Genomic DNA, 23,915 nt, shown 5'->3' with positions numbered 1-23,915 from the left:
AACTAAAGTAGAATTTCTACTACGATAACCTTAGAGTAGTAGGGTTGTTGATTCGAGACTTTGTTTTTATTTTTTATTGTAAGCATTTGATATGTAAATTTTCCTGTCAGCACTGCTTTAGCTGTAGCCCACACATTTTTATCTGTACTGTATCCTGTTCAATCCCCAAATAACCCTGGATGTAGGTCGGGATTTTCAACATTACTATCAGGAGAAAAGGATGCAACGTTCTTAAATTCTCAAGGCTGCGTCCTGAGCCGGATAGTCTAGCTGCATGTCCAGTAGCCTTCAAGCCTCTTTTTATATGTGAAATTCTTTTTATTTTACAATGTTTATTTTTCTTGAACCAGGACCGTATAGACTCTAAATTTCAAACTTGATTGAGAACGAAAATGCAAACTAACACTTGTAACTGTCATTATGTATTGTGCAGTTACCCGGTGCCCAGAACTCTGTTCTGTAGCGGGATTTCAAAGGCGGTCATAAAAATAGTGTTTTCCTATAAGGAGTTTTTAATCTAACTAAAGAGAAATAAGTTCCTTAAATGAAACTAATGAACAATGAAGTTCTGCATTCCCGATACTGGGAGTTTAGAGAGTTGAAAAATCCAGCGTAGCTGGAGCAGACTTTATGAAAGAGGTAAGACTTTAAATGGCCCCTTAGGATAAGTGGGCGAGTGGAAAGCAGGAGGAACGTCATTCCAGTGTCGGTCGGCGAGGCTGCCGTGGAGCGAGATGGGGAAGACCGGAGCGGCACCGCTGAGCTAGCTCCTTCCATGCATGGGGTGTTGCACGAAAGGCGTCACAATCTGCATGTACGTGGCCCAGTTCACGCAGCGCAGACGGGTAGAGCAAGCCTGAATTATGGAGGATCTCGGAAGTAAGGCGGAAGACTGTTGTAATCAGGGGACTAATGTGGTGGTAAAGAGCAGTTTTAAAAATAGAAAAATTGGCAAAACATATGAACTGGTAGTACATAAAAAGAGAAACAGATGACCAGTGAACAAAAAAATCGTTTGACCTCCAGTAATAAAGAAGGTAAATGAAAACATAGAATGACATTTTATCAGTAAACTGCCAAGTTAAAAAATGGCATTCAGCCCTTGCTGGTTGGCTGGGTTGGCTCAGCACTGTCCAGTGCACCAAAAGGTTGCAGTTTGTTCCCTGGTCAGGCACATGCCTGGGTTGCGGGTTCGAGGCCCCATCTGGGCACTGGCAGGAGGCAACTGATTGGTGTCTCTCTCTCACGTTGATGTACCCTCCCTCCCCGCCCCCCCTTCCTCTCTCTGTAAAGATCAGTGAACGTATATATCCTCTGGTGAGGATTTTTTAAAAATGACATTCAGTTGGATTAAGTTAATTAATGCTTATTAACATTAGCAGTAGACTCAGAAATCTTGGTGACGTAACATAAAAGTTTATTTCTCTCTCACTTCACAATTTGATGCGGGCTAGGTGGCTGCCCTCCCGCGGTGACTCAGGGGATGAGTGGTTCCTCTCTTAGCGACTTGCATTTTAGTTTTCAGGGAGGGGAGGACAACAGCCTTGGGCCTGTGAGTGTTAGCGCTGAGACGCCAGAGAAGAGTGGAGTGTCGGAGGGCTAACCCTTCACCGAAGGAGTAGATGGGCTAGAGAAGCACGTGGCCGTGAGCACGCAGAGATGGTTTTCTTCTCGTGGATTCGGGGCTGGTTGCTGCAAGGAATAACCATTGAGAACTCGTGACCATGAGTTTCCCTGCACAGGGGTTTCGTTCAAGTTTACAGGTTGTTCAAGTGTGCAGTACCGGTAGTGCTGGGACGTACGAGGTGGTCTGCGGTGGGTGACAGGACAGAAGTGACTGGAAAACAAAAACTGGCCTAGAGGGACGTATCCTCAACCCAGACCACATAGTTTCCCAGAAATAAAAGTGCTGCCCAAAGTGAATACGGAATTACCAGCCATGCGAGGAAACACTCTGCCACTCCTTTGTGAGTGAGAATCAGCTGATAAAACAAACTAAACACGTGAAGAGAAGGGATAGAAAACACGAGACTAGGTGTCTTTATGAAAGACACTTTATAAGGCACTTTATAAAAAGAGCCAGTAGAGCCTCTGCAAATATGAAACAGTCACATTAAAACCCAGTGGGCAGGATAGACAGCAGCTTGGACACGGGAGAGTTAATGAAGTAGATCAGGAGTTTTCAAACTGGGGCTTGTGGGGTGAATCTGGGATGTGGCTTTTTTATAGCCTGCATGGTAAGAATGGTTTTTACATTTCTAAAGGGTTATTTAAAAAAACACACAAAAGAAAATATTCTACATATACTGTATATGATTCCTTAGAACCTAAAATATTTATTCTCTGTTTACTGAAAAATCTCCTGACCCCTAAAACTGGATAGATCTGAGGAAGTTTCCAAAAGATAGCACAAAAGAGAAAGAGAAAATATAAAAGACAGGTGCCTTTAAAGGCATGGAGAATGGAAAGAGGAGACGTGACTGGTACCTGGCCGGTCTCATAGGAGTTGGAGAAGAAGAGAGGGGGGGACAGTAGATATTTGAAGAGACAGTGGCTGAGAACTTTCTAGATTAGTGAAAATACGAATCAGGAAGCACTCAAGAATCAAAGTACAATGAGAGCTGAGTGTCTCTGCCTCCCCCAAATTCCACGTGTGGACTTGTGCAGAGCTCCGAAGAGGAGAAGATCTTAATGAGGAGTAAGAAGGAAAGTTCGAGTATGGGCAAGGCACAGTACTCAGACTGACATCTCATTTCTCAGCAGCAGGGGTGGAATCCAGAGGACTCTGCAGTGTGGGTCCAGGAAAAGAAAAGAATCATTAAAGTAGAATTGTATATTCTGGTAGATCGCTATTGAAGATTTACTGATAAAGTCCAGCACCAACAGACTCTCACTGAAGGAGCTAGGTCAGGGAAAATGCAACAACAGAGGGAAGGAATGAAATAGTGGAATTCTGAGCAAGGAAATTGGTAAATATATGGGTGAATCTAAACAAGCGCACATTTTGTTAATAATAAGGGCTAATCCTCAGAGCATGAGAACAAGGTGGAGTTAACGTATCAGTCAACAATGACCTGAAAGTCAGCAGATAGGTCAGATTACTACTATATCTAAATATATATTTATATGATTATATATATGTTAATATATATAACTACATATATACATTTATATATTAACCTACACTGTATCAGATACTGTGTAGGGTATATTTTATTTACTGTTTCTAATTTTTACAGCAATCCTGGACATGAGTGTTATCTTTTTACTGATGGAAACAACTGCTTCTCGGAATGGTTAATCGACCATCTAACAGCTCACAGAGCTGGGATTTGGTCCAGGTCTGGTTAGCTCTGGGGTCTTTACTCTTTCCTGTACATCATTGTTTCTAGTTAGAGACTGCAAGAGTGTAGTATGGCGGGCGGAACTGAAAGTACCGGAAAGAGGAAGCTTTTGCCATCACAGAGTAACCATGATATATCCTTGGAGAGGTATCCTTCAGACATTGGCAACACCAGTCTACTAAGGGCAAAGCAGAAAGGCTAGGGTTGGAGCAGTAGCTTTGTAGCTGAAGCCATTCATGTGATTGAATTCATTACCGGATGATGCTGAAAGCCTTGGGAGCACTTTCTATGTGAGATGGAGGAAGGCTGGTACCTGCAAAGCACAACAGGAGAGTAAGTCAAGGAAATAGGTTAAACACCAGGAAGTACAGTTTTGTGGGAAGTCAAGGGAAAAGCTGAGAGCTCGTAGAATGAAGACGTGATCAGCGATGGGATGCATTCATGTAACAGATATTTATAGAGCACTCACAGTGTGGCAGGCCCTGTGCTGGAATACCATGGTGATCCAAGCAGACAATTTTCTGTCCTCGAGGATTAGGTTTTGGTGGGGAGGGTAGGTAATAAATAAATGAAAAGATACTATTCTAAAGAAAATCAATAGATTGATGCTAGAAAGTGTCTTTTAGTACATGTAGACCCGGGGAAAAGCTATGAGAGTGAAACTCTACCTCTGTAAATGGAGGACAGCGAAAGAGTGCAAGAGGCTGGCTGCTCCAGTCTGGTAATGTACTGAGTTCATTCAGGAGAAGTTACAGGCAAGGCGTGGCTGGCATCTGCAAGATGCAATGGATCCCCGCGCTACTTGGTAGGTGCCAGAGAATTACATAGGTGAAGTGGGGGGTAGTCACAGGTACTAGTACATAATGCTGCAAGGTACAGAAATTAATTCACATGCTTGACCAGGCCAGGTCAACAACCTGGTCCAGGAAGCAGCACAAAGCAGGAGGCAAGGGAAGGGTGCTGATTTATGTCAGAACGAACATCAGTTACCATCAGACAGCCTCTAAGGGGGTTTGTGGAAAGTGGCCTCCGTGCTAGACCAGGTCCAGCTTTCGAGAGATGGTGGTCCCGTCATGCAGCTGTATCCCTCCATAGCGTCAAGGAGGAAGAAAGGCTACTTTAAATGGGAATATCAAGAAAGTTAAGGTTGGAAGGATGAGAGTAACTAGAGGAAAATCTAGGGAATAGCATTTGAGACTGGAAGAACGGTAAGTATAAAGGTTCTGAGGCAGTTAAGAGCTGGTATTGTTGAGAAATTGAAAGGAGGCCCATGTAGCTAAAGTTGAGTGAGCAAGTGGAACAGTGATGGCAGATAAGATTAAGTGGGTGGGCAGTGAGGGGCTGGTGGTGAAGAGCCTGGGAGTACAATGGGTGCCACTGAAAGATTTAAGGAGGGGAGAGTCGTGGTCTAGTTCATGTTTTAAGAGGATGATTCTGGTTGCTGTGTATTGAATGCATTGTGGGGGCAGGCTGACAAGTTAGGTGTCGGGTACTATGGCAGATGACTGAGAGTAAGGTGTTACGTTGCTTTTAAAAGTACAAGTCTCTGGTGATTGCTCCTTATCAATGTTCCAGTGACATTTATTCCTACATCCTGTTACCTTCACTGTCATTTTCCAGAGAATGACAGAAGAGGTACTGAGGATTTCTTTTCCTTTTATGCTTGAACTAATTTAATTAGCTGTTTAGAAAAGAGAGTTCATGCGATTGGACATTAGTGACACTTTCGCCTTGTTTTTTGGTAAAAGAGATGGAATCCGGTGGGGATAAATTCTTTTAATCACTGTTGAAATACCGGTTTCCATTAGAATATTTGTTTCTACTCTGTTTATATGTAAGTTGGTGGCAGTAGCAGTGTGAGATTAAGTGTAGTCTGTCTCCAATGACTTTTAAAAAAACATTTTGTTTAGACCCTCTGTAATATACTTTTGAGCCTTTAGCAGGAGAAACTCAAACATCTCTACCGCAGAGAGCGCAGTAGGTGACACGCCCTCACGGATCCCCACCGTCCAGTGCCCCCGCAGTCCACAGCGGTCTGGCTTCCTCCGCACCTCCAGCACCTCTCAGCCCTGCCCTGTGGGTTTCAAAGCCCATTCCTGCTAAATCATTTCCTCTGTAAATGTCTCGGCATATACTTCAATATTTTAGTGTTTTCATTGATTTCCTCTTCAAGCACATAAACAGACAAGCACATATGTGGATGGTTTGCCTGTGAGAGTGCCAGTTTGTCTGCTGTCCCAGTATATTTATTAGTCGTGCCCCTTCTCGCTTAGAAGAGTGTCTTTCTTTGGACATTAATATCGCCACCTTATATACCTAAGGGAAGCCTTTTTGTAGTGGACACTAAATAAATTCTTTAATAGGACCTTCGTTACTAAGTATTTTTTCTAATAGCATGTCCCTTTTTTATTTTCTGCCAGGACAGCAAGCCCTGGAGTGCACTGTTTCAAGAAATTACATGCTCAAATGTAAGGCAGCGTGAGTCAGAGAAAGGACGGGTCCTGCAGCCTGCGGTACGGAGGGGGCGACTCGGCGGAGCCGCCTTGCTTGTGCCTTTCCTGTCCTCCTCCAGCCCACCCTGTCTTTGTCATGATTCGATCATAACTGCAGAGCGTGTTCGTTTGAAAAGAGAAAGATTTTAACATTTGAATTAAAAGGATAGTGCTTTTTGATTAACATTTTCACATTATTAACCAATTTGGTTAATATTAAACCAATATTAAATGGGGGTGGAACCAATGTGGAAATATTAACTTACAGTCTTTGAGATATTTGGTCAGCTATTACTTATCCAAGTTTAGATCATCCAAATTAAGCTTTTTCCATGACTCATATTTTTTGGTTTTTGTTGTCTTTATCTCTTGCTGAACTTACTCAAGCCTTCTAATAATATTGTCAAGAACTTTTAATTTTTATTTAAAGGGAGAGAAAACTATCAAACCTTTCATAGCTATACGCCTTCAACAGAGGTAGAAGCTGGAGTGAGTGAGGCCTGTGAAATACTACTTCTTTTCTGCTGCCTTCTGGTGGTGCTCTTGTTCATGTGTTATCTCTCAGGCTAAAGTGAGATCAAGGAGTACGTTACATTTTAGAACGTCTCACAGTTATACTCAGTGTGTTTTAGACATGCTAAGAGTATGAAATTGGAAGTATTCTTTGGCACAGAATATTGTGAAGTCAGTTCTAGGTATGTTGAGTTTGAGGTGAAAGTAAATGCAAAAGCTTTTGTAGCCTGTGATAGTAAAGTTTGGTAAGAGAACAGGACTGGGAACATTGTTCCCAGATTTATTAGCCCGAAGTACCCTCACGTCCTCTGTCCTTTATTTTCATAGCAACGCAATGTATTGTTGTTATCTCCATATGCTTATCTCCATTTTGGGAGTTCAGGAAACTGAGGCATAAGGTTTGATAGCAAATCTGCCTCTGAGGGATAAGAAATAGTGCCCTTCATTTCTAAGTATAATGTTCTTTCTAAAAGATAAAGTTACTATTTATATTCTAAGGAGCACATGATGTCTACTACCATGATAAATGAGAAGCAAACTGGGAAATACATTTTTCTCTGGATTACTGCATCTGGTACTGGGTAAAGCTCTAAGGAGTTCTCAACTCTTTTCCTCTCTGAAGATAACAAACGGAGCTTCACGAAGAGGTTTTTTTTTGTGTGTGTTTTTTTAAGTAGTTCAGTAGGAGACTTTCATGTTAAGAATGAACGTAGCTACCAAGGCTGGATAAGGAGGTGTCTATTCTCCACTAAAGGTGCTGCCTGAGTCTGGAATGACACGCCGTCGCAGGCCTCTCAGCCCCCTCGAGTGCAGTTGGCCACTGTTTTGTAGGGTTCTGATGCTGCTGGACGTCCAGTTAAAAAGGAAGAAGGGTGTGTGAGAGTGTGTGTGTGTGTGTAAAAACTGAAACTGGTGTTGGACTTATCTATTTCTTATTAACCACATGTAAAAATATCCATATTAAAACCTACAGTGGCCTTAAAATGTTCTGTGAGACACATGCTAATATTCCATCTTATAAGATTTGAGCGTTTTCTAGAAATGTCCTGGGGGAGGGCAGGGTTGTTGAACATAATCTCTTCAAGACTGACATGCTTCTCTTTCTTTTGCAGGCCTGGTTGTTGGCAATGACATTGACAACAGGCTGGCATTTGTGTCTGTCCGAACCAGCTACTTTATAACTGTGAATAGTAACTATGCATATTTGTTGGTCAGCAAAACCAAGGAACAAGAGCTATGGCTGTTGAAGAAGTCTGTCTGATTCCAGGACCTGTTTCCTGGGTTTCATCATCAGGGACTTCCTCCTTTGCATCTCAGCAGCTGTGCGGTACCCTGTACCATTTGACAAAGATTAAGGACATGTTCTTTGATCAACAACCAGAACTTAACATCGGCTGGAATAGGGTCAGGGACCACTTCAATTACAGCTGAGAAAAATGAAATTTCCATTTTATTTGGTGCCTTGTACAGGGAGCACACTCACTCTTATGGAAACGTGTGAGTAAAAAGAGATTGAGTTTTGTCTAATACAAACTCACGGTTATGGCGAGTGACCCAACGTGATCAGCGGGGGCAAGAGCCACAGAGGAACTCATGACAGGTTATACCATGTTGCGGAATGGGGGAGTGGGGAATGGAGGTCAGACCTGGATGTTACGGTGGTCCAACCGCATCCGACTCACGTGGCTCAGTTTTACGCTCTTCATCATTCTGGTTTTCTTCCCCCTCATTGCTCACTACTATCTCACCACTCTGGATGAGGCCGATGAGGCCGGCAAGCGGATTTTTGGCCCACGGGCTGGTAATGAGCTATGCGAGGTAAAGCATGTGCTGGATCTTTGCCGAATTCGCGAGTCTGTAAGTGAAGAGCTCTTGCAGCTGGAAGCCAAGAGGCAAGAGCTGAACAGTGAAATTGCCAAGCTGAACTTGAAGATTGAAGCCTGTAAGAAGAGTATTGAGAATGCCAAACAGGACCTCCTTCAGCTTAAGAATGTCATTAGTCAGACCGAGCATTCTTACAAGGAGCTGATGGCCCAAAATCAGCCCAAACTTTCTCTGCCCATCCGATTGCTCCCAGAGAAAGATGATGCTGGCCTTCCTCCCCCAAAGGTCATCCGAGGTTGTCGGCTGCACAATTGTTTTGATTATTCTCGCTGCCCTCTCACCTCTGGATTTCCAGTCTATGTTTATGACAGTGACCAGTTTGCCTTTGGCAGCTACCTGGATCCCTTGGTCAAGCAGGCTTTTCAGGCCACAGTACGAGCCAACGTCTATGTTACGGAAAATGCAGACATTGCCTGCCTCTATGTGGTATTAGTGGGAGAGATGCAGGAGCCAGTTCTGCGGCCTGCCGAACTGGAAAGGCAGCTGAATTCTCTACCACACTGGCGGACAGATGGACACAACCATGTCGTCATCAGCCTGTCGCGGAAGTCAGATACTCAGAACTTACTATATAATGTCAGTACAGGCCGTGCCATGGTGGCCCAGTCCACGTTCTCTGCTGCCCAGTACAGACCTGGCTTTGACCTGGTAGTCTCACCACTAGTCCATGCCATGTCGGAGCCCAACTTCATGGAAATCCCACCACAGGTGCCAGTTAAGCGCAAATATCTCTTCACCTTCCAGGGTGAGAAGATTGAATCACTGAGATCCAGCCTTCAGGAGGCCCGCTCCTTTGAAGAGGAAATGGAGGGTGACCCCCCAGCCGACTATGATGATCGTATCATTGCCACCCTCAAGGCTGTGCAGGACAGCAAGCTGGATCAGGTCCTGGTAGAATTTACCTGCAAAAACCAGCCTAAACCCAGTCTGCCTACTGAGTGGGCACTGTGTGGGGAGCGGGAAGATCGCTTGGACTTACTGAAGCTTTCCACCTTTGCCCTCATTATCACTCCTGGGGATCCTCACTTGGTGATTTCATCCGGGTGTGCAACACGGCTCTTCGAAGCCCTGGAGGTTGGTGCTGTCCCAGTTGTGCTGGGGGAGCAAGTACAGCTTCCTTACCAGGACATGCTGCAGTGGAATGAGGCAGCTCTGGTGGTGCCCAAGCCACGCGTTACCGAGGTCCACTTCCTGTTACGAAGTCTCTCGGACAGTGACCTGCTGGCTATGAGACGGCAAGGCCGCTTTCTCTGGGAGACTTACTTCTCAACTGCTGACAGTATTTTCAGTACCGTGCTGGCTATGATTAGGACTCGCATACAGATCCCAGCCGCTCCCATCCGGGAAGAGGCAGCAGCTGAGATCCCCCATCGGTCAGGCAAGGCGGCTGGAACTGACCCCAACATGGCTGACAATGGGGACCTGGACCTGGGGCCAGTGGAGACTGAGCCTCCATATGCCTCACCCAAATACCTCCGCAACTTTACTTTGACTGTCACTGACTTTTACCGCAGCTGGAACTCTGCCCCAGGGCCTTTCCATCTTTTCCCCCACACACCCTTTGACCCTGTGTTACCCTCTGAGGCCAAATTCTTGGGCTCAGGGACTGGATTTCGGCCGATTGGTGGCGGAGCTGGGGGTTCTGGCAAAGAGTTTCAGGCAGCACTTGGAGGCAATGTTCCACGGGAGCAGTTCACAGTAGTGATGTTGACTTATGAGCGGGAGGAAGTGCTTATGAACTCTTTAGAGAGATTGAATGGCCTCCCTTACCTGAACAAGGTAGTGGTGGTGTGGAATTCTCCCAAGCTACCGTCAGAAGACCTTCTGTGGCCTGACATTGGCGTCCCCATCATGGTAACAAAAATGAGCAGCTTGTTTTATTGCATGAGATGGTGTTTCACTCTTAATCCCTTGTCTATATGTATATAGGTATATACACACTTTTTTATACTATCCAGTTTCTTTCCCAGTGAAATTTGTTTGCTCCTTTTCAGTCCTTTCAGGCCTTGCCCATTCCATCTCTGCTACTCCCAAAATCTTCTAAGACTCCCCAGAATGGAAATTGATACTGGCCCCATGTAGGGTTAGGAAACCCCCTCAGTTACCCCCATAGGTTTCTTCTGTGTGATAACAAAGGCAATGATGAGATTGATGATGGAAGGCCAATGTTTAAGAAGCACTCGTGATCTGGGCACTGTAACTTACATTTCTAGAACTTATATCATTACTTGTTGTGATTTCTTTATATCTATTCAAACCTAGAGATAGAGAGGTTAATTATTTTGCTGAAAGTAATGATCAGTAGCTGGAGGATGAAGGTGACTGATGGAGGAACTGAGCTTGAGTGTGTCTGATTATAGAAGCTGCAGTTTCAATTGCATCCCGGAGGATTTAGGAAGAGAACCTGTGTCATTCACCAGGATATTATGGAAGTCTTTTGGAAGAGCAGAGGTGGGGTTTCTATGTTGGGGGATTGGAGATCCTGAACCTTTACTGCAGTCTCGTGCAGGTTCTTTCTCAGCCTTTATTTGTCATGGTGAGTATGCTATGTTTTACAGGAAAAATAGAGCCGAATATGCAAGGTAGGGCTTTAGTTCTGGGTACTTTGTTTATCCACCTTCTGATGTAAATTTGACAGTCTACAAGTTTACCCATTTCTGTTAAATGTGAGGTCTTAGAGCAAGTTTTAAGCAAACTGCTAATTATTTACCCTACAACAAAGGTACTTCCCAGAAAAAGGTAGCAAGGAAGGGCAGGAATTTTGATGGGTCATATGTTGCTAAAAGCTTGCTTAAGAAAATTAGTGTAGTTTTTAGGAAGAATTTGTCTGGAAGGGAAGTGTTTGGGCTAGACAGTTTTTTAAAATTTTATTTGTTGAGGAATTAATTCATGTGAAATCTTGGGTTGGCCAAAAAGTGTTTTGTTTTGTTTTGTTTTTTTCTGGCTAAGATGGCTCTAGTAGTGCTTAGTTGTCTTTAACTTCATTCGAAACAATTTTGTTAGATTGTATTGTGACAGCTATCTTCAGTGTGCATTTAAAAAAACATCAAAATTAGTGAATTTTTGTGTAGCCATTTTAATATTGCAGATGGAAGGAAAATACACAACATTTTTGGCATATTATGCTTTATTCTTTCAAGAAAGGGGAAAGTGCAGCTGAAACACAAAGAAAGATTTGTGCAGTGTGTGGAGAAGTTGCTGTGACTGATTGAGTGTGTCAAAAGTGACACACTAAAGTGTCTTGCTAGAGATTTCTTGTTGGATATGCTCCATGGTCGGGTAGACCAGTTGAAGCTGAGAGCAATCAAATCAATACATTAATTGAGAAGAATCAACATTATACCACGTGGGAAATAGCTGACATACTTAAAATATCCAAATCAATAAGGTTATTGATGAAAAATATATCTTTTATTTTATGGAAAAAACTAAATGGACGTTTTGTCCAACCCAGTATTTTTTTTTAAAGATTTTATTTTATTTTTAGAGAGAAGGGAAGGAGAAAGAGAGGGAGAGAAACATCAATGTGTGGTTGCCTCTCATGCGCCCCCTACTGGGGATCTGGCCTGCAACCCAGGCATGTGCCCTGACTGGGAATCGAACTGGGTGACCCTTTGGTTCCCAGCCCAAGCTCAATCCATTGAGCTACACCAGCCAGGGCCCAACCCAGTATTTTCTAAGCAGCAGCATGCTATAATAGAAAAGTATGGGTTTGGACCTGGGATTAAGTAGTCGTTTTGTGACCTTGGTAAATTAATGAACTTCTTTGACATCAGGATTAAAGAGGAATCCAAAATAATACAACTATGGGATCTAGAAAGATGCCCAAGTATTGGTTCCTACTTATTCCTTTATGTTGAAGGAGTATGCATATGTTGCCTATATTATGGACAGCTTTCACTCACCTCACTGATAAAGGCGTCTGGTATCCTTTTCCCTTTGTGTCATAGCCGTCACTGCCCACTTTTTTCCATGCACATCTTTGTTTTAAATTTTCTTTCGTACTACTGCTGCTACTTGCTTAATACTGCTGCTAGTCTTTTCTTGTATTTCTTGTATTTCTTGTATTTTATTTAATTGAATTCATAATCCAAGTCTATTCAAGACCATGTAGGGTTCTAAAAATATTTGATCCCAGAATTTATCTTGTATGTCAAGAAAAGTGTTATGAGATTTCTTTATAGACTTCTTCCCAATTTCACTTTTTTAACTTTCTCAGTTACAACTTTTTGAACGTCATTGCAATTAAGAAAAATTGTTCTCCGAGAGGTAGATGCTGCTCAAGTAGAATAATAAAGCAGCCTTTGTTTTCCATTTTCCCTGAGTTTTCTTTGAATTTGATAGGGATGTAGAGGAGCTGATGCCACCCCCGTTAACAATGACTGAAATTCATCAGGGAACGTACCAGAACTAATCCTTCCTTTTAACTCTGGTGGGAAATAAGTAGTCCTCTCTGATTACTGGGCAGCTCTTTGCAATAACACAATGCCTAGTGGGAAATGCCAGACACTTTCCAAACAGACGCCATTCTGAATAGCTTGCTCATATTAGAGGTACAAGTTTTTTCTTGTTCCTCGAAAAACAGGGAACAGTTTCAAACTAGAGAATTTTAGTCTATTCTCTAACTATTTTGACTATGTTTTCTGTCAAAGAGAGGCAGGTGTTTTAGGCAGCAGTTGAACTGCTGACCTCTTGGGCGAAGAGCCAGCACTACCCAGGTATCAGGGCTAAGAGAGAATGGCACCTCTCCCCCTCGTGGAAAAATGCTGCTATTATGAGACATCTCAGAGTGATTTTCCCACCTAGGATGCAGACATACCCTATCCATTACATTAGTTACCAGATCTTTATAAAAGTTGCGGCAGGGTGGTTCCCAGGCAATCTCTCAGATTTCAGTCCTTCAGGAAAAATAATTTGAAATGAGCATATTGGCTGAATGAATCAACTCAGGAACCCACATGTCATTTCAGAAAATGCTGCACCATTTGTGCTTCTCTTATGCTCAGATTCCCATGTAAGCAATAGGAATAAATGCTAGATATTTGTTAGGTAGAAATCTATTGAGTCTTAGGTATTTGAGTAGAGGGAGATTGTTTTAGGGTACCTACTGAGATTTATATATTAAAATTCCTCATTCTTTACCATAATTTGCATAACAAAGAGGAAACTTAATCAGATTTGGCTTGGAGTAAATGTGATATTCACTGACACCATTCTTGGCCACTCTTGCCCCAAATGTTCTGTGTAAAGAGAATTTCAGTTCAAATGGGGTGGGGCCTGGGCAAGGTGACAGGATTCCACCCAGAGAGAGGGGGGTAGTGTCACCAGTTGAAGTGAATCTCATCTGAATGGCGTAGGGCTTCTGAGCAGAGGTGGCAATGGTGGGTGACTACCTTGTCTCTATCCCATGCCGGTTTTGTAAACAGTTGAATCAGGTTCCTTAACTCCTGGAGTGTAACGACAAAGACTATCTAACGGAAGTCAAATGGAGAGTAGTATTGTGTCAAGGAATTTGAAGACTAGCCTTGAAAAAACCTCTTAATTGCCTGGGGACCACCACGTTCATACACTTTGAAGTTCCACTGTTTCCAGGCCACCGTTGTTTCTGATGATACGTCAAGGATTTCAGATCTTTGTTTCTCTTGTTTTTCTCTGGTTGCTTTCAAGAATTTTTTTCCTTATGTTTGGCTTCTAGCGGTGTGAGTAGGATGTGCCTTGGCATGGTTCCCTTTGGTTTTTATTCTGATTGGGGTGCACTAAGCTTCTTGAATCTGTCAATTTATGTTTTTCATCATATTTTGGGAAATTTTTATCTATTATTTAGTTATATTTTTTTCCCTACCATTCTTTTTCTCCTCTCATTTGGAGACTCCATTATGTACATGCGAATGACATTTTGATGTTGTCCCCCAGTTCTCAGTGTCTCTGTTCATTTCTTTAAAATATTCCTTTTTCAGTTTTTTAAAAAAAAAATTATTATCTTTAGAGGGGAAGGGAAGGAGAGAGGGAGAGAAACATCAATGCATGGTTGTCTTTTGTGTGTCCTCTGCTGGGAACTAGCCTGCAACCCAGGCCTGTGCCCTGACTGGGAATCGAACTGCGATCTTTTGGTTTGTAGGCCTGCGCTCAATCCACTGAGCTACACCAGCCAGGGCTCTTTTTTCAGTTTTGATAATTTCTGTTAACCCATCATCAAGGGCACTGACTTTTGTGTCCATTGTTAATCTAGTCAATTAACATAGTCCAGTAAGTTATAAATGTCAGATACTGTATTTTCCAGTTCCCAAATTTCAGTGCTTTTAAAATAATAGTTTCTTTTTTCTGCTGAGATTTCCTGTCTTTTTTTTCTCATTCTGAGTATGCTTTTTACTTCATCGAGCATAGTTAATGATAGCTACTTTAACATTTTTGTCTACTTTAACAACTAATTGTAATATATGGGTTACTTGGGTATTTGTTTCAATCAATTTTCTTTTTTCTCAGAAGTCTGGGTCATATTTTTCTGGTTCTTTATACATCAAACAACTTTATATTAAACCCTACACATTATTGAATATTCTGTTGTGAAGACTATGGATTTTGTTTTATTTCTCTGAAAAGTGTTGCTATTTCAATTTTAGTAGGCAATTAATTTAGATTTCAGCTGCTCTGCTTACAAATAGCACCTAGCATGCCTGGTCGAGGTGGGCCAAAGACTGGGCAGTGTGTACACAGTTGGAGTTACCTTCTGTCTGGCTCTCCCCTTTCTGGAACCTTCTTTCTTCTAGGATCTGTGGTTGCCCCAAACTCTTCCCTCTTATATCCTTTAGACTGGAAAGACTTGTCCTACGTGGTGACAATTCTGGCCTACTCTCAGGGTTAAAAGCAATAGTGATTCTCCCCAGGTTGGTAGTTTCTTCCTAAATTTCAGCTCTCCTTTATATAACTTGCTACCTTTGTTCACTGTTTAGTACCTTCAGGTAATTGTTTTCTTTGGGTATTCTTTTCCAGAGTTTGTAGTTAGCATCTGTAGGAGGATTGGGTCTGGTAGGAGCTTATCTCTTGTTGAGTCTTGGTCCCGTCTGAAATTCTGCTTCGAGTTGCTACTTCGTTCTAATCAGTTAACATGTCTTCCAGACTCTGCTTGGTATTCTGGAAAATAGTCACAAATAGAGTGTATGAAGGGGACATCTTTCAGTTCCTAACAGTGTGGCCCTGCTCACTCAAGACATTGCTCATCTTCACACTGTATACTCGTTTCTCAGTTTCGTGACAGCCAGTCCCTTGATTCTTTATTTCTTTTCTGCATAGAGGTCACAGCTAATTTACACAGGGTGTAAGTTACAAAGAGGCCTGGGAAGGCCTCTTTGAGGAGGTGACCTTTGAGCAAAAGTTTGAATGAAGTGAGAGAATGGGCCATGTAAATTCTGGGGGAGCACACAGAGAATGGCAGGTGCAAGAAGCTTGTGATGTTCAAGACATGGCGAGAACACCCAGTGTGCCCAGGGTAGAGTGACTGAGGGGAGAGTTTGGGAGAAGGGTGGAGAAAGCAGAGGCTGGCACACGCAGGACCACATAGGCCATAGTAAGGGGTCTAGATTTTATTTCACATGTGTTAGGGTGCCACTGGAGGGCTTTGTGCAGAGAGTAATAAGGTGTGGGGGACTCTGGGGAAAAGAGCAGGAACAGTTCAATGGCTGTTGCATTGGCCTAGGTGATGGGTGCTGGCAGCTTGGACCAGGGTAGTATTGGTAGAGATGCTGAGTTCAGAGATGAGCAGATCACACCTCCTAGCAGACTCCAAGGTCTCTGTGGAAGTGGTAAGGCCACAGTGCACCCTTGTTTTCCAAATGAAAACATTAGATACAAGATTATTTTTCACTGCCCTTTTCCCTCCCTTTGGCCCTTAATGTTAGAATTTAAAAAGAAGAGTTCATTTAGGGAGCTTAATGTCAAGTCAGGGTAGTGATTTTAGTACTATTTCCCTTGTAGTCTACTAAGGAGAAAGAAGGAAGACTGAAGAGAAACAGACTGTGTAGTAAACTTTGTGTTATTCACATTCAGGCTTCAGCCTCTACCATTTGGGCTGTGAAAGGCTTTACTTCTGTCTAGGCCTCAGGCAAGAGTGAAGAATTCTGAAGGCTTATTCCTTGTAAAGTTGATATGCTTTATTTTTTACATATGTCCACTGTACTTATAAAAATATTATTTGAATATATCAGATGATGGTTTCCTAAAATTGTGATTTTTAAGCAAATCTAAGGGGGAAAGCCTTGGCCAGTTTCTCAGGTCCAAGACTGTGCAAGGTTCAGTGGACTTCACTAAACTCTGGTATATTGGGAGGGGTGGAGGGTTGTGACAATATTTTACTTAATAGCTGGGTGGCAAGTGCTATGTTTGTTTTTCTGTTTGAGAATGGGCTGCCTATAGAGTAAAGCTATGATTAATTAGAAATTGATAGCAAAAACTCTAGATGTATAAAGGAATCACCAAAGTCGTGTTGCATAAATGATTACTTTATTGCAGCAAATCGGTTCTTTAGGGAATGTCTGCCTCTCTCTCTTTTTTAAAAAAATATTTTATTTATTTATTTTTAGAGAGAGGGGACAGGAAGGAGAACGAGTGGGAGAGAAGCATCAATGTGTGGTTGCCTCTCATGTGTCCCCTGCTGGGGATCTGTCCTGCAACCCAGGCATGTGCACTAGACAGGGAACTGAACCAGACACCATTTGGTTCGTAGGTTGGCACTCAATGCACTGAGCTACACCAGCCAGGGCTGTCTGCCTCTCTCTTAGTTTATAGTACTCGTTTTACTAATTCAAAGTTAGGATTCTGGGCCGGAGAATTTTGTTGCTTTAGATCACTCGACTGGTTAATACCTAAATTAGAATTTAGACGTTAGGACTTCTGACCATACTTCAGTGGATAGTTTTCCTTTCTTTTCTTCTTCTTTTTTTTTTAAACCATATCTAAGTTTCTTGGAAAGACACTGTGTGTGTGTGAGAGAAAAAAAAATATATGTACATATATATATATGGGTAGATTACATAAATATACACATATACACATATAAGTAAATGATTGCAGGTTGGGAAGAGGTGGCACTATCTCGTGTCATGGGAGCCCCAGTTCTGAGCCCTTTCCGTGTGCTGGGCAGGCACCGGTTGTGGGCTCTCTCACGTGACAGTGGGCCTGGAACGCATGCTGTTGTACCTACAGTGTCACAGGCTCTTCGGCAACTTTTTCTCTTGTAAGGTAAGCAGACATAACTTAAAATGTACTGTTTTTTCTTCATTGGACCCAAATCTAAACTAAGTTATAAATGAAAAGCCATTTCACTGTGTTCCCTTATTCCTTTCCCTTCTGTCTTTGCATTTCCTAACTTTTCGTCCCCATCACTTGATTGAATGAATGGGTCCCTTGAAAAAATGAAGAGGTTTTATGCTCCTTTTTCAGTTGTCTTTTCTCTGTGGGTCACCCTTCCAGCCAGTCACCTCAAGCTCTGTTTCACACACCTTACAAGTAGGCACCTGTGGTGGTGCGCCTTTACCTGGAGCTCATTTCTTGACTCCTAGGCTCTATGATGGGTCACTTCTTTAAGTCGGAGGAAAGGGTAGAATGGAAGACGGAAGTTAGTAGCTGTCTACCTGCATTCCTGTCTGCGCTTGGCATGAGGTGGATTCATCACTTGTGCATGTGCGTGCGTTGCTGGAGACCGAGACTGTTGGGTTTGGTTGGACAAGATCTGACCATACAGAGAAAAAGGACTTTATTAAGTGTATTTAAATTGCTGAATTTGGTAGGTGGCATTTGTGTTTGTATGGCTTTATATTGTCCACATATATTTCTTAATCTGATTACCTCTCAGGTATGTTCCACATTTTCGTGTTTTCCGTGTTTGCTCTGCTTTTTGACTAGGGTTAATTCACTTAATCTCTTCATGTCCTATTTTTCTAGCATACCTAGACCTGCTTATGACTAATCATGAGCTGCGTTCGTAAAAGATTTCTTATTTAGGTAGTTCCTCCATTTGAATCCAGATTCATTATTCTGCTTCACTTGAGCAAGTATCACTTAGTAAATTGTTGAAATGTTCCTTTGTTCATTGTTAAGAGTAATAACTACTTACATTTCCATCCCTTAGATATTAAGAGATATTTGTTAACTGATTGGGAATCAGATTTTTCATGGTAGTTAATTTATGATGTGAATTGATACTTGGCTAATTAATGTGAATTTGCTGATTCTGCTAGGATTTAGAAGCCAAATGCCATGTTATATAACTAGGAGAAAGGACCTGGTAACAGTAGTTCTTTTACTATTCATCAACTCCAGAGTCCCTCAAGACCCAAACTGAATGTTAACTGAAGTTGCGAATTCTATTTGGATCCTGGATACTGTTTGGATTCTGTTTGGATCCTTGAATTCATTTGCATATGGTAGGGTTTTCGGCTGTGATTGGTGTACTGGTCCATGGTGATGAGAAGAAGGGTACAGTGAGAGAGTCAAGGCTTTTGTGAATGATGGTTTAACAGAAGAACTAATGAAGCAGCATCGGGGAGTATTGCATGTGGAACAAGAAAAATGAATTGCTCCTGATTGTTGTAGGTTGATGGAATTTTTGTTGTTGTTGTTGTAGAAAACTATATTAAATTCTAAGAGGTGTCCATATATTGAATACTTAGAGTTTTTATACATAAACTTTTCAAGTATTTATTGCATATTTGAAAATAGAATGAGCAGGGCCAAATCAGATACTGCTTCCTACTCATTCACTCATTCACTTATGAAACATTTGCTGGACATCTGTATGGTGGGCACTGTGCTCTACATTCTGGTCAATGTTACACCAGTAATTAGGTCAGTACCTTGAAGTCTTCATGTTCACAAGTTACTAAAGGGTCATCAAAAGGCATGAAAAAATAGCCATCATTAAGGAAGGAGGACCATTGTTTTAGTCACAAACAAAACATCATCATCAAACAATGAGAACATTCCTAGACATGAAATACTTCTCTGGTTGACTCATTTCTTTAACTTTCAGATCTGCCGGTTCTCAAACACTTAGCCACCAATGCTGATGGGCATGTCTGCATTACAAATACTTGTGTCTTTTGACCTTTTAATTTTGGTGCCAGAATGGGTAATGGGCGACTTGCTGATCTTTTTCTAGCCTTTAAGCAGTATAGCACTGAAGTAACACTGCTTGCAGTAAGGCTTCCCCCTCACCTTCATCTCGGTGTGCATTTGCAGAGTTTTTGAGGCTGGACGTCTCCGCAGTTGTGGGGAAGAGGTGGCTGTCCTTAGCTAATGAACTGCATTTACTCCGGGAAGTTCGCTTTACTGTCTCCTGGTGGTTGACTATGAACCATGGTCTCAGCAGTGGTACCCGTGACATTTTGGGCTGGATCCTTCTTTGCTGTGGGGGGCTGTCCTATGCTTTGTAGGATTTAGCAGCTTCCCTGGCCTCTGCCCACTAAATGTAAGTAGCTCACTTCCCATCCCCCCAACCCCCGGCACCAAAAATGTTCGCAGATATTGTCACATGTCTCCTGGGGGGCGAAAACCACTTCTGGCTGAGAAGCACTGCTCTAAATTTTTAAAACAGACTCACTGACCACAGTTATTTGTGAGCTGACCACAAGTAAGCCGCTGCATGCTGGGCACTGTATTTCTGTGAATCCGGAAAGCTTTGTTTGTTGTTCTGACGGCTGTTGCTTCATGTCCCTAATCCTGAAGATCTTGCTGTCATCCTGCCCAGATGGGTTGTTCCAGGGCAAGCAGAGGTAGTGCGCACACTCTGCTTATGCCCGGAACCCGGAGTAGTTGCTGTTCTTAATGGGCTTTAATAAGCCTGCTCAAAGAACTGGATATGAAATCTAGGCCAGAACACATTTGGTATTCGACCTTTTGGTCTGTCTCAGTCTTCAAAGGACAAGCAGGTCCTCTTGATTTGATTTTCATTGTAAATTGGACAGAAATTTTTGGATACATTCTAGGCATCATGTGACTGTTTTAGGTTTTTGTTGCTGTTTCTTGTTTTTAGAGTAGAGTAAGGTTGTTCATAGGATTGGTTGATAAGCAGCTTCAGCTTTTGCATACGACATGGTGCTGTGTTGATTTAGCAAGAGCTTGCTACTCAGAGGTTCACACCTCTAGCGAGTGGTGGAATTGGGGTGCAAACTCAAGCTTTTCTCATTGGCTTCAAAGCCAGACTTTTAAAATCCTCTGTGCCAGCGCCTCTCAAAGTTTTATGTGCATAGGAATCACCTGGGGATCTTGTTAAACTGTGGCTTCTGACTTGGTAGTTTTGGATACATGCCTGTAGGTATGCGTTTTAAGAGTCCCAGGGGATGCCTGCATTGCAGGTCTTTGAGTCACTCGGAGTCCTGAAGCTCTGTGCTCTGTTCCTGGGTTACTGATTTTGCTGTAGCTAATCCTTCTGGGAATTGACCCACAAAATTGGTAACCCACAGTGGAATAGTCAAGAATGGAAATCTTTAGTTATTTTTTTTCCTTCATTTTAAGCTATGTGTATTCACTACTGGATTTTAAGTATGTGCCTTCACAGCTGGAGTCCAGGGGGAGCTGTGCTCACCCGAACCTGCAGAATGGCAGTTCTGTATCAAGTGCACGCTGGGCATGTTGGTAAAGCAAAATGGATGCTCCGGAGGTAGTTCGTTGGGGATGTTTGAGTGAACAGCTGACGTAGTCCGTGACTCTAAGGTGGTTGTTGTTTTACATTTTAACCTCCTGAAATTGGGTACGTGTTAAGATACGTGGCCTTTTACCATTGCTGTGGTCGGCTTCTGGCTTCTACTACGTCTGGCCACCCTCCCACTCCCTGGGGAAGAGAGCCTGGTAGCTGCTGCCGTGTGTGACTGCTGTACCTGAGCCTGGGAGAGCTGGGCTGCCAGCTCAAGGGCTCTCAGCCGGTCAGACGGGCTGAGGGCAAGATGGATCTCTGTGTCTGTTGCTCAGCTCTGAGGTGCGTTCTGTGTAGTAGCAAGTCTATTACAGATCCTTCCTTTTCTTGATTTGGGAGCAGCTCCTCTGGGGCTGAGGCAAAGTCTTTAAAAGCTCTTTAACAAAGTAAACATTGTAACTGATAAACTATTGCATGAGTTTTCTTATTTAATAATATTTTTCTTCCTTGATGCTACACAAATTAATCATGCATTTGCCACAGGGCTTTGGTTTAATGAGGTTTATAAATGTAAGATTAGCAGAAAAAGAAGAGTGATTTGGAGTTAGGAGACAGGAATGAAGCCCAGCTTCGCCACTTGCTAGTTGTCGATGCATCAAGTGTAAAGCGAGAGGTGGACCAGAGGGTCTCCCAGGTCTCTCTGCCTCTCGACTCACTAGCGTCTAAGTGTGCCAGAATGATTTAATCGAATGACTGAAGTAGGACTCTGTTTTAAGAACACAGAGGTGATTAACTTGACAAGGGGCAGGGAGTCTTCGAGCTGGGTCTCCAGGGAGAGAATAATTTTGGTAGAAAAATAGAGAAAGAGCATTTTAAGTTATAGAAACAATACTAATGAAGTCATGAAAGTACCTTTGAACTCATTCATAATTGAGTTCTGAAAGACCACTCCTCAAGAAGTTCTCTTTTTATATGCAGTCAGTACAGTAGTAGGGAGAAATTGCAAAGGTGAAGTATAATAGGCAACCTTTAAAACCCTCCCCCCAACCCCCAAAAAGCTTTAAAATTGGTGAGAAGTGACACAGACTCCAGCGATCTCTGAGTTTGGTTTTAAACTGTGTGAACACACGGGGGACCCAAAAGCAGGGGCCACCATTTCAGTGCGGCTCTGTCACCCTCTGTTCTCTGGGGAAAGCGGTGTATAACCTCCCAGGCTGTGTTTATTGTGCGTGTAACATGATCTGCAGCTTTAGCTTGTCTCACAAGAAAATCAGTTAGCAAATGAATAAGGCTTAAAATGGAAATCCTCATTCACACTGAATTATATGGCAGTGTTTATTCCCAAAAGTCATGTGCTAGATTTTACAAGTGGTGGGTGACTGGGCACAATTATTCCGTGAGTTTAGCCACAGTCTCTTCGGACCTAAAGGCAGTTTCGGTTTGCGTTCTGTACCAGAGCACTGATCTTGAGTGTTTTTCCATCCCCAGGTGGTGCGCACTGAGAAGAACAGTTTGAATAATCGATTCTTGCCCTGGAATGAGATCGAGACAGAGGCCATCCTGTCTATTGATGACGATGCCCACCTCCGCCATGATGAGATCATGTTTGGGTTCCGGTGAGGAGCTGATTTTGAACCAACAAACACTTTCATTTGCAAGCGACAGAAAACCAAATCAAACCTGAATCAGGCAGCCAAATGAACTTCTTGGCTGATAGTAACTGGCTGAGAAATCCTCCGAGGGAGGGAGGGCTGACTTCAGACAGGCTTGATCCAGGGTCTCAGGTGATGTCGGAGAACTCTACTCCTCTTCATCTCAAGGTTCTGCTTCCTCTGGGTCGCCTTCGCTTTCAGACAGGCTGTCCCTCTGAGGCCAGGGAGATGGAATTCTGTGATGGGGGTTAGCTGCCCGCCCCTGGTGTAGATCATCCTTTAACTGAAAACCACACGGCTGAGAGTGGAGGCAGGGGGTAGTTTCCTAAAGGAACTGTGAGGGGTTTGTGTTTGCAGGAATGGGGATTCAGTCCCAGGCAGGCCGAAGCAACATGTTGCTGCGTACTGGGCAGTGGGGCCGTGCCGGAAGCCTGAGGCCTGATGGGTTTGAGGAATGGTGGGGTCGGATGCCAAGATCCAGGAGGGAAAGGAAGGGGAGGAGGAGGTGGTTAGGATGGCTGACATTTGTTGAACCAGTACTTTGTGCCAGAGACTAGCGGAGCATTTCGGTATATCTCATTCATCCCCCAGAACTTGGCGACATAAGTTGTTGTCATCTCCACTTTACTCAGGAGTAAAGTGGGATCTGGGAGACTAAAACCATGAAACTAGAAAGTAAGTGGCAGAGCTGGGATTCTAACGCAGGCTTGTCTCCCCCCAAACTTCCACCCAACCACTAAACGGCACCCTTTACTAAAAACATGGTAGTTCTTATTTGGGCCTAACTGTCCCCCGGAGGGAACATTACAGGGAGGGGAATGGGCTGGTGCACTGGCCCTCAGGCAGCGTATTGCCTGTCCTCTGTGAGGCGACTCTAAAACTGCGGGTCAGCATTTTAAAACTTTTAAAACTATTCATCAGTTATTGTGACATCCAAGTGATCATTTATGTTACAATTCACTTTTGGGTAACATTTATTGCATTCATACATCCTATAATTCACTCACTTAAATATACCATTCAGTGGTTTTCAGTACATTTACAAAGTTGAGCAACCAGCTCCCAGTGTATTTTGGAAATCTTCATTATCACCGAAAGCAACCCTGCACCCGTTGGCTTTTCCTGGCAACCCTTCTGTGGTGGACATTTCATGTAGATGGCACCATGAAATGTGAGCCCTTTCGTTACTGGTTTCTTTCACTCAACACAGTGTTGTCAAGGTTCACTTGTCTTACAGCGCGTGCCAGCCCTTCCCTCACTGTGTGTGGACCTACACAGCGTGACCACTGGTCCATCGATGCACAGCGGGTCCTTTCTGCTGCTGGGCCGTTGTGTATAACGCTGCCGTGATGTGCACGTACAGATTTTTGTGTGAGCGTTTTTTTTCCCTTGGGCATACACTTAG

At 43.1% G+C, this 23,915-nt stretch overlaps 1 protein-coding gene across 6 annotated transcripts in view; it reads left to right on the top strand.

Moving 5' to 3' along the window:
- EXTL3 (exostosin like glycosyltransferase 3) overlaps positions 1 to 23,915 on the top strand; it is a 103,366-nt gene that overhangs the window by 60,862 nt on the left and 18,589 nt on the right. For 3 of the 6 annotated variants that reach the window (XM_037150444.2, XM_037150442.2, XM_037150441.2), the window contains exons 2-3: positions 7,462 to 10,087; positions 22,347 to 22,474. In XM_037150444.2, the coding sequence (XP_037006339.1) occupies positions 7,943 to 10,087; positions 22,347 to 22,474 (2,273 nt within the window). In that variant the 5' untranslated portion in view covers positions 7,462 to 7,942. Of the gene's footprint in view, positions 1 to 5,764; positions 5,858 to 7,461; positions 10,088 to 22,346; positions 22,475 to 23,915 lie in introns of all 6 variants that reach the window. The other 3 variants (XM_053658659.1, XM_053658658.1, XM_053658660.1) reach the window with 2 other exon arrangements.

The sequence above is a fragment of the Artibeus jamaicensis genome, unplaced genomic scaffold, assembly GCF_021234435.1.
Source record: "Artibeus jamaicensis isolate MK-2021 breed Jamaican fruit bat unplaced genomic scaffold, CSHL_Jam_final scaffold_537, whole genome shotgun sequence".
Lineage (NCBI taxonomy): Eukaryota > Metazoa > Chordata > Mammalia > Chiroptera > Phyllostomidae > Artibeus > Artibeus jamaicensis.
Note: the sequence above shows the minus strand (reverse complement) of the source record. Positions and strands in the feature narration are given on the sequence as shown.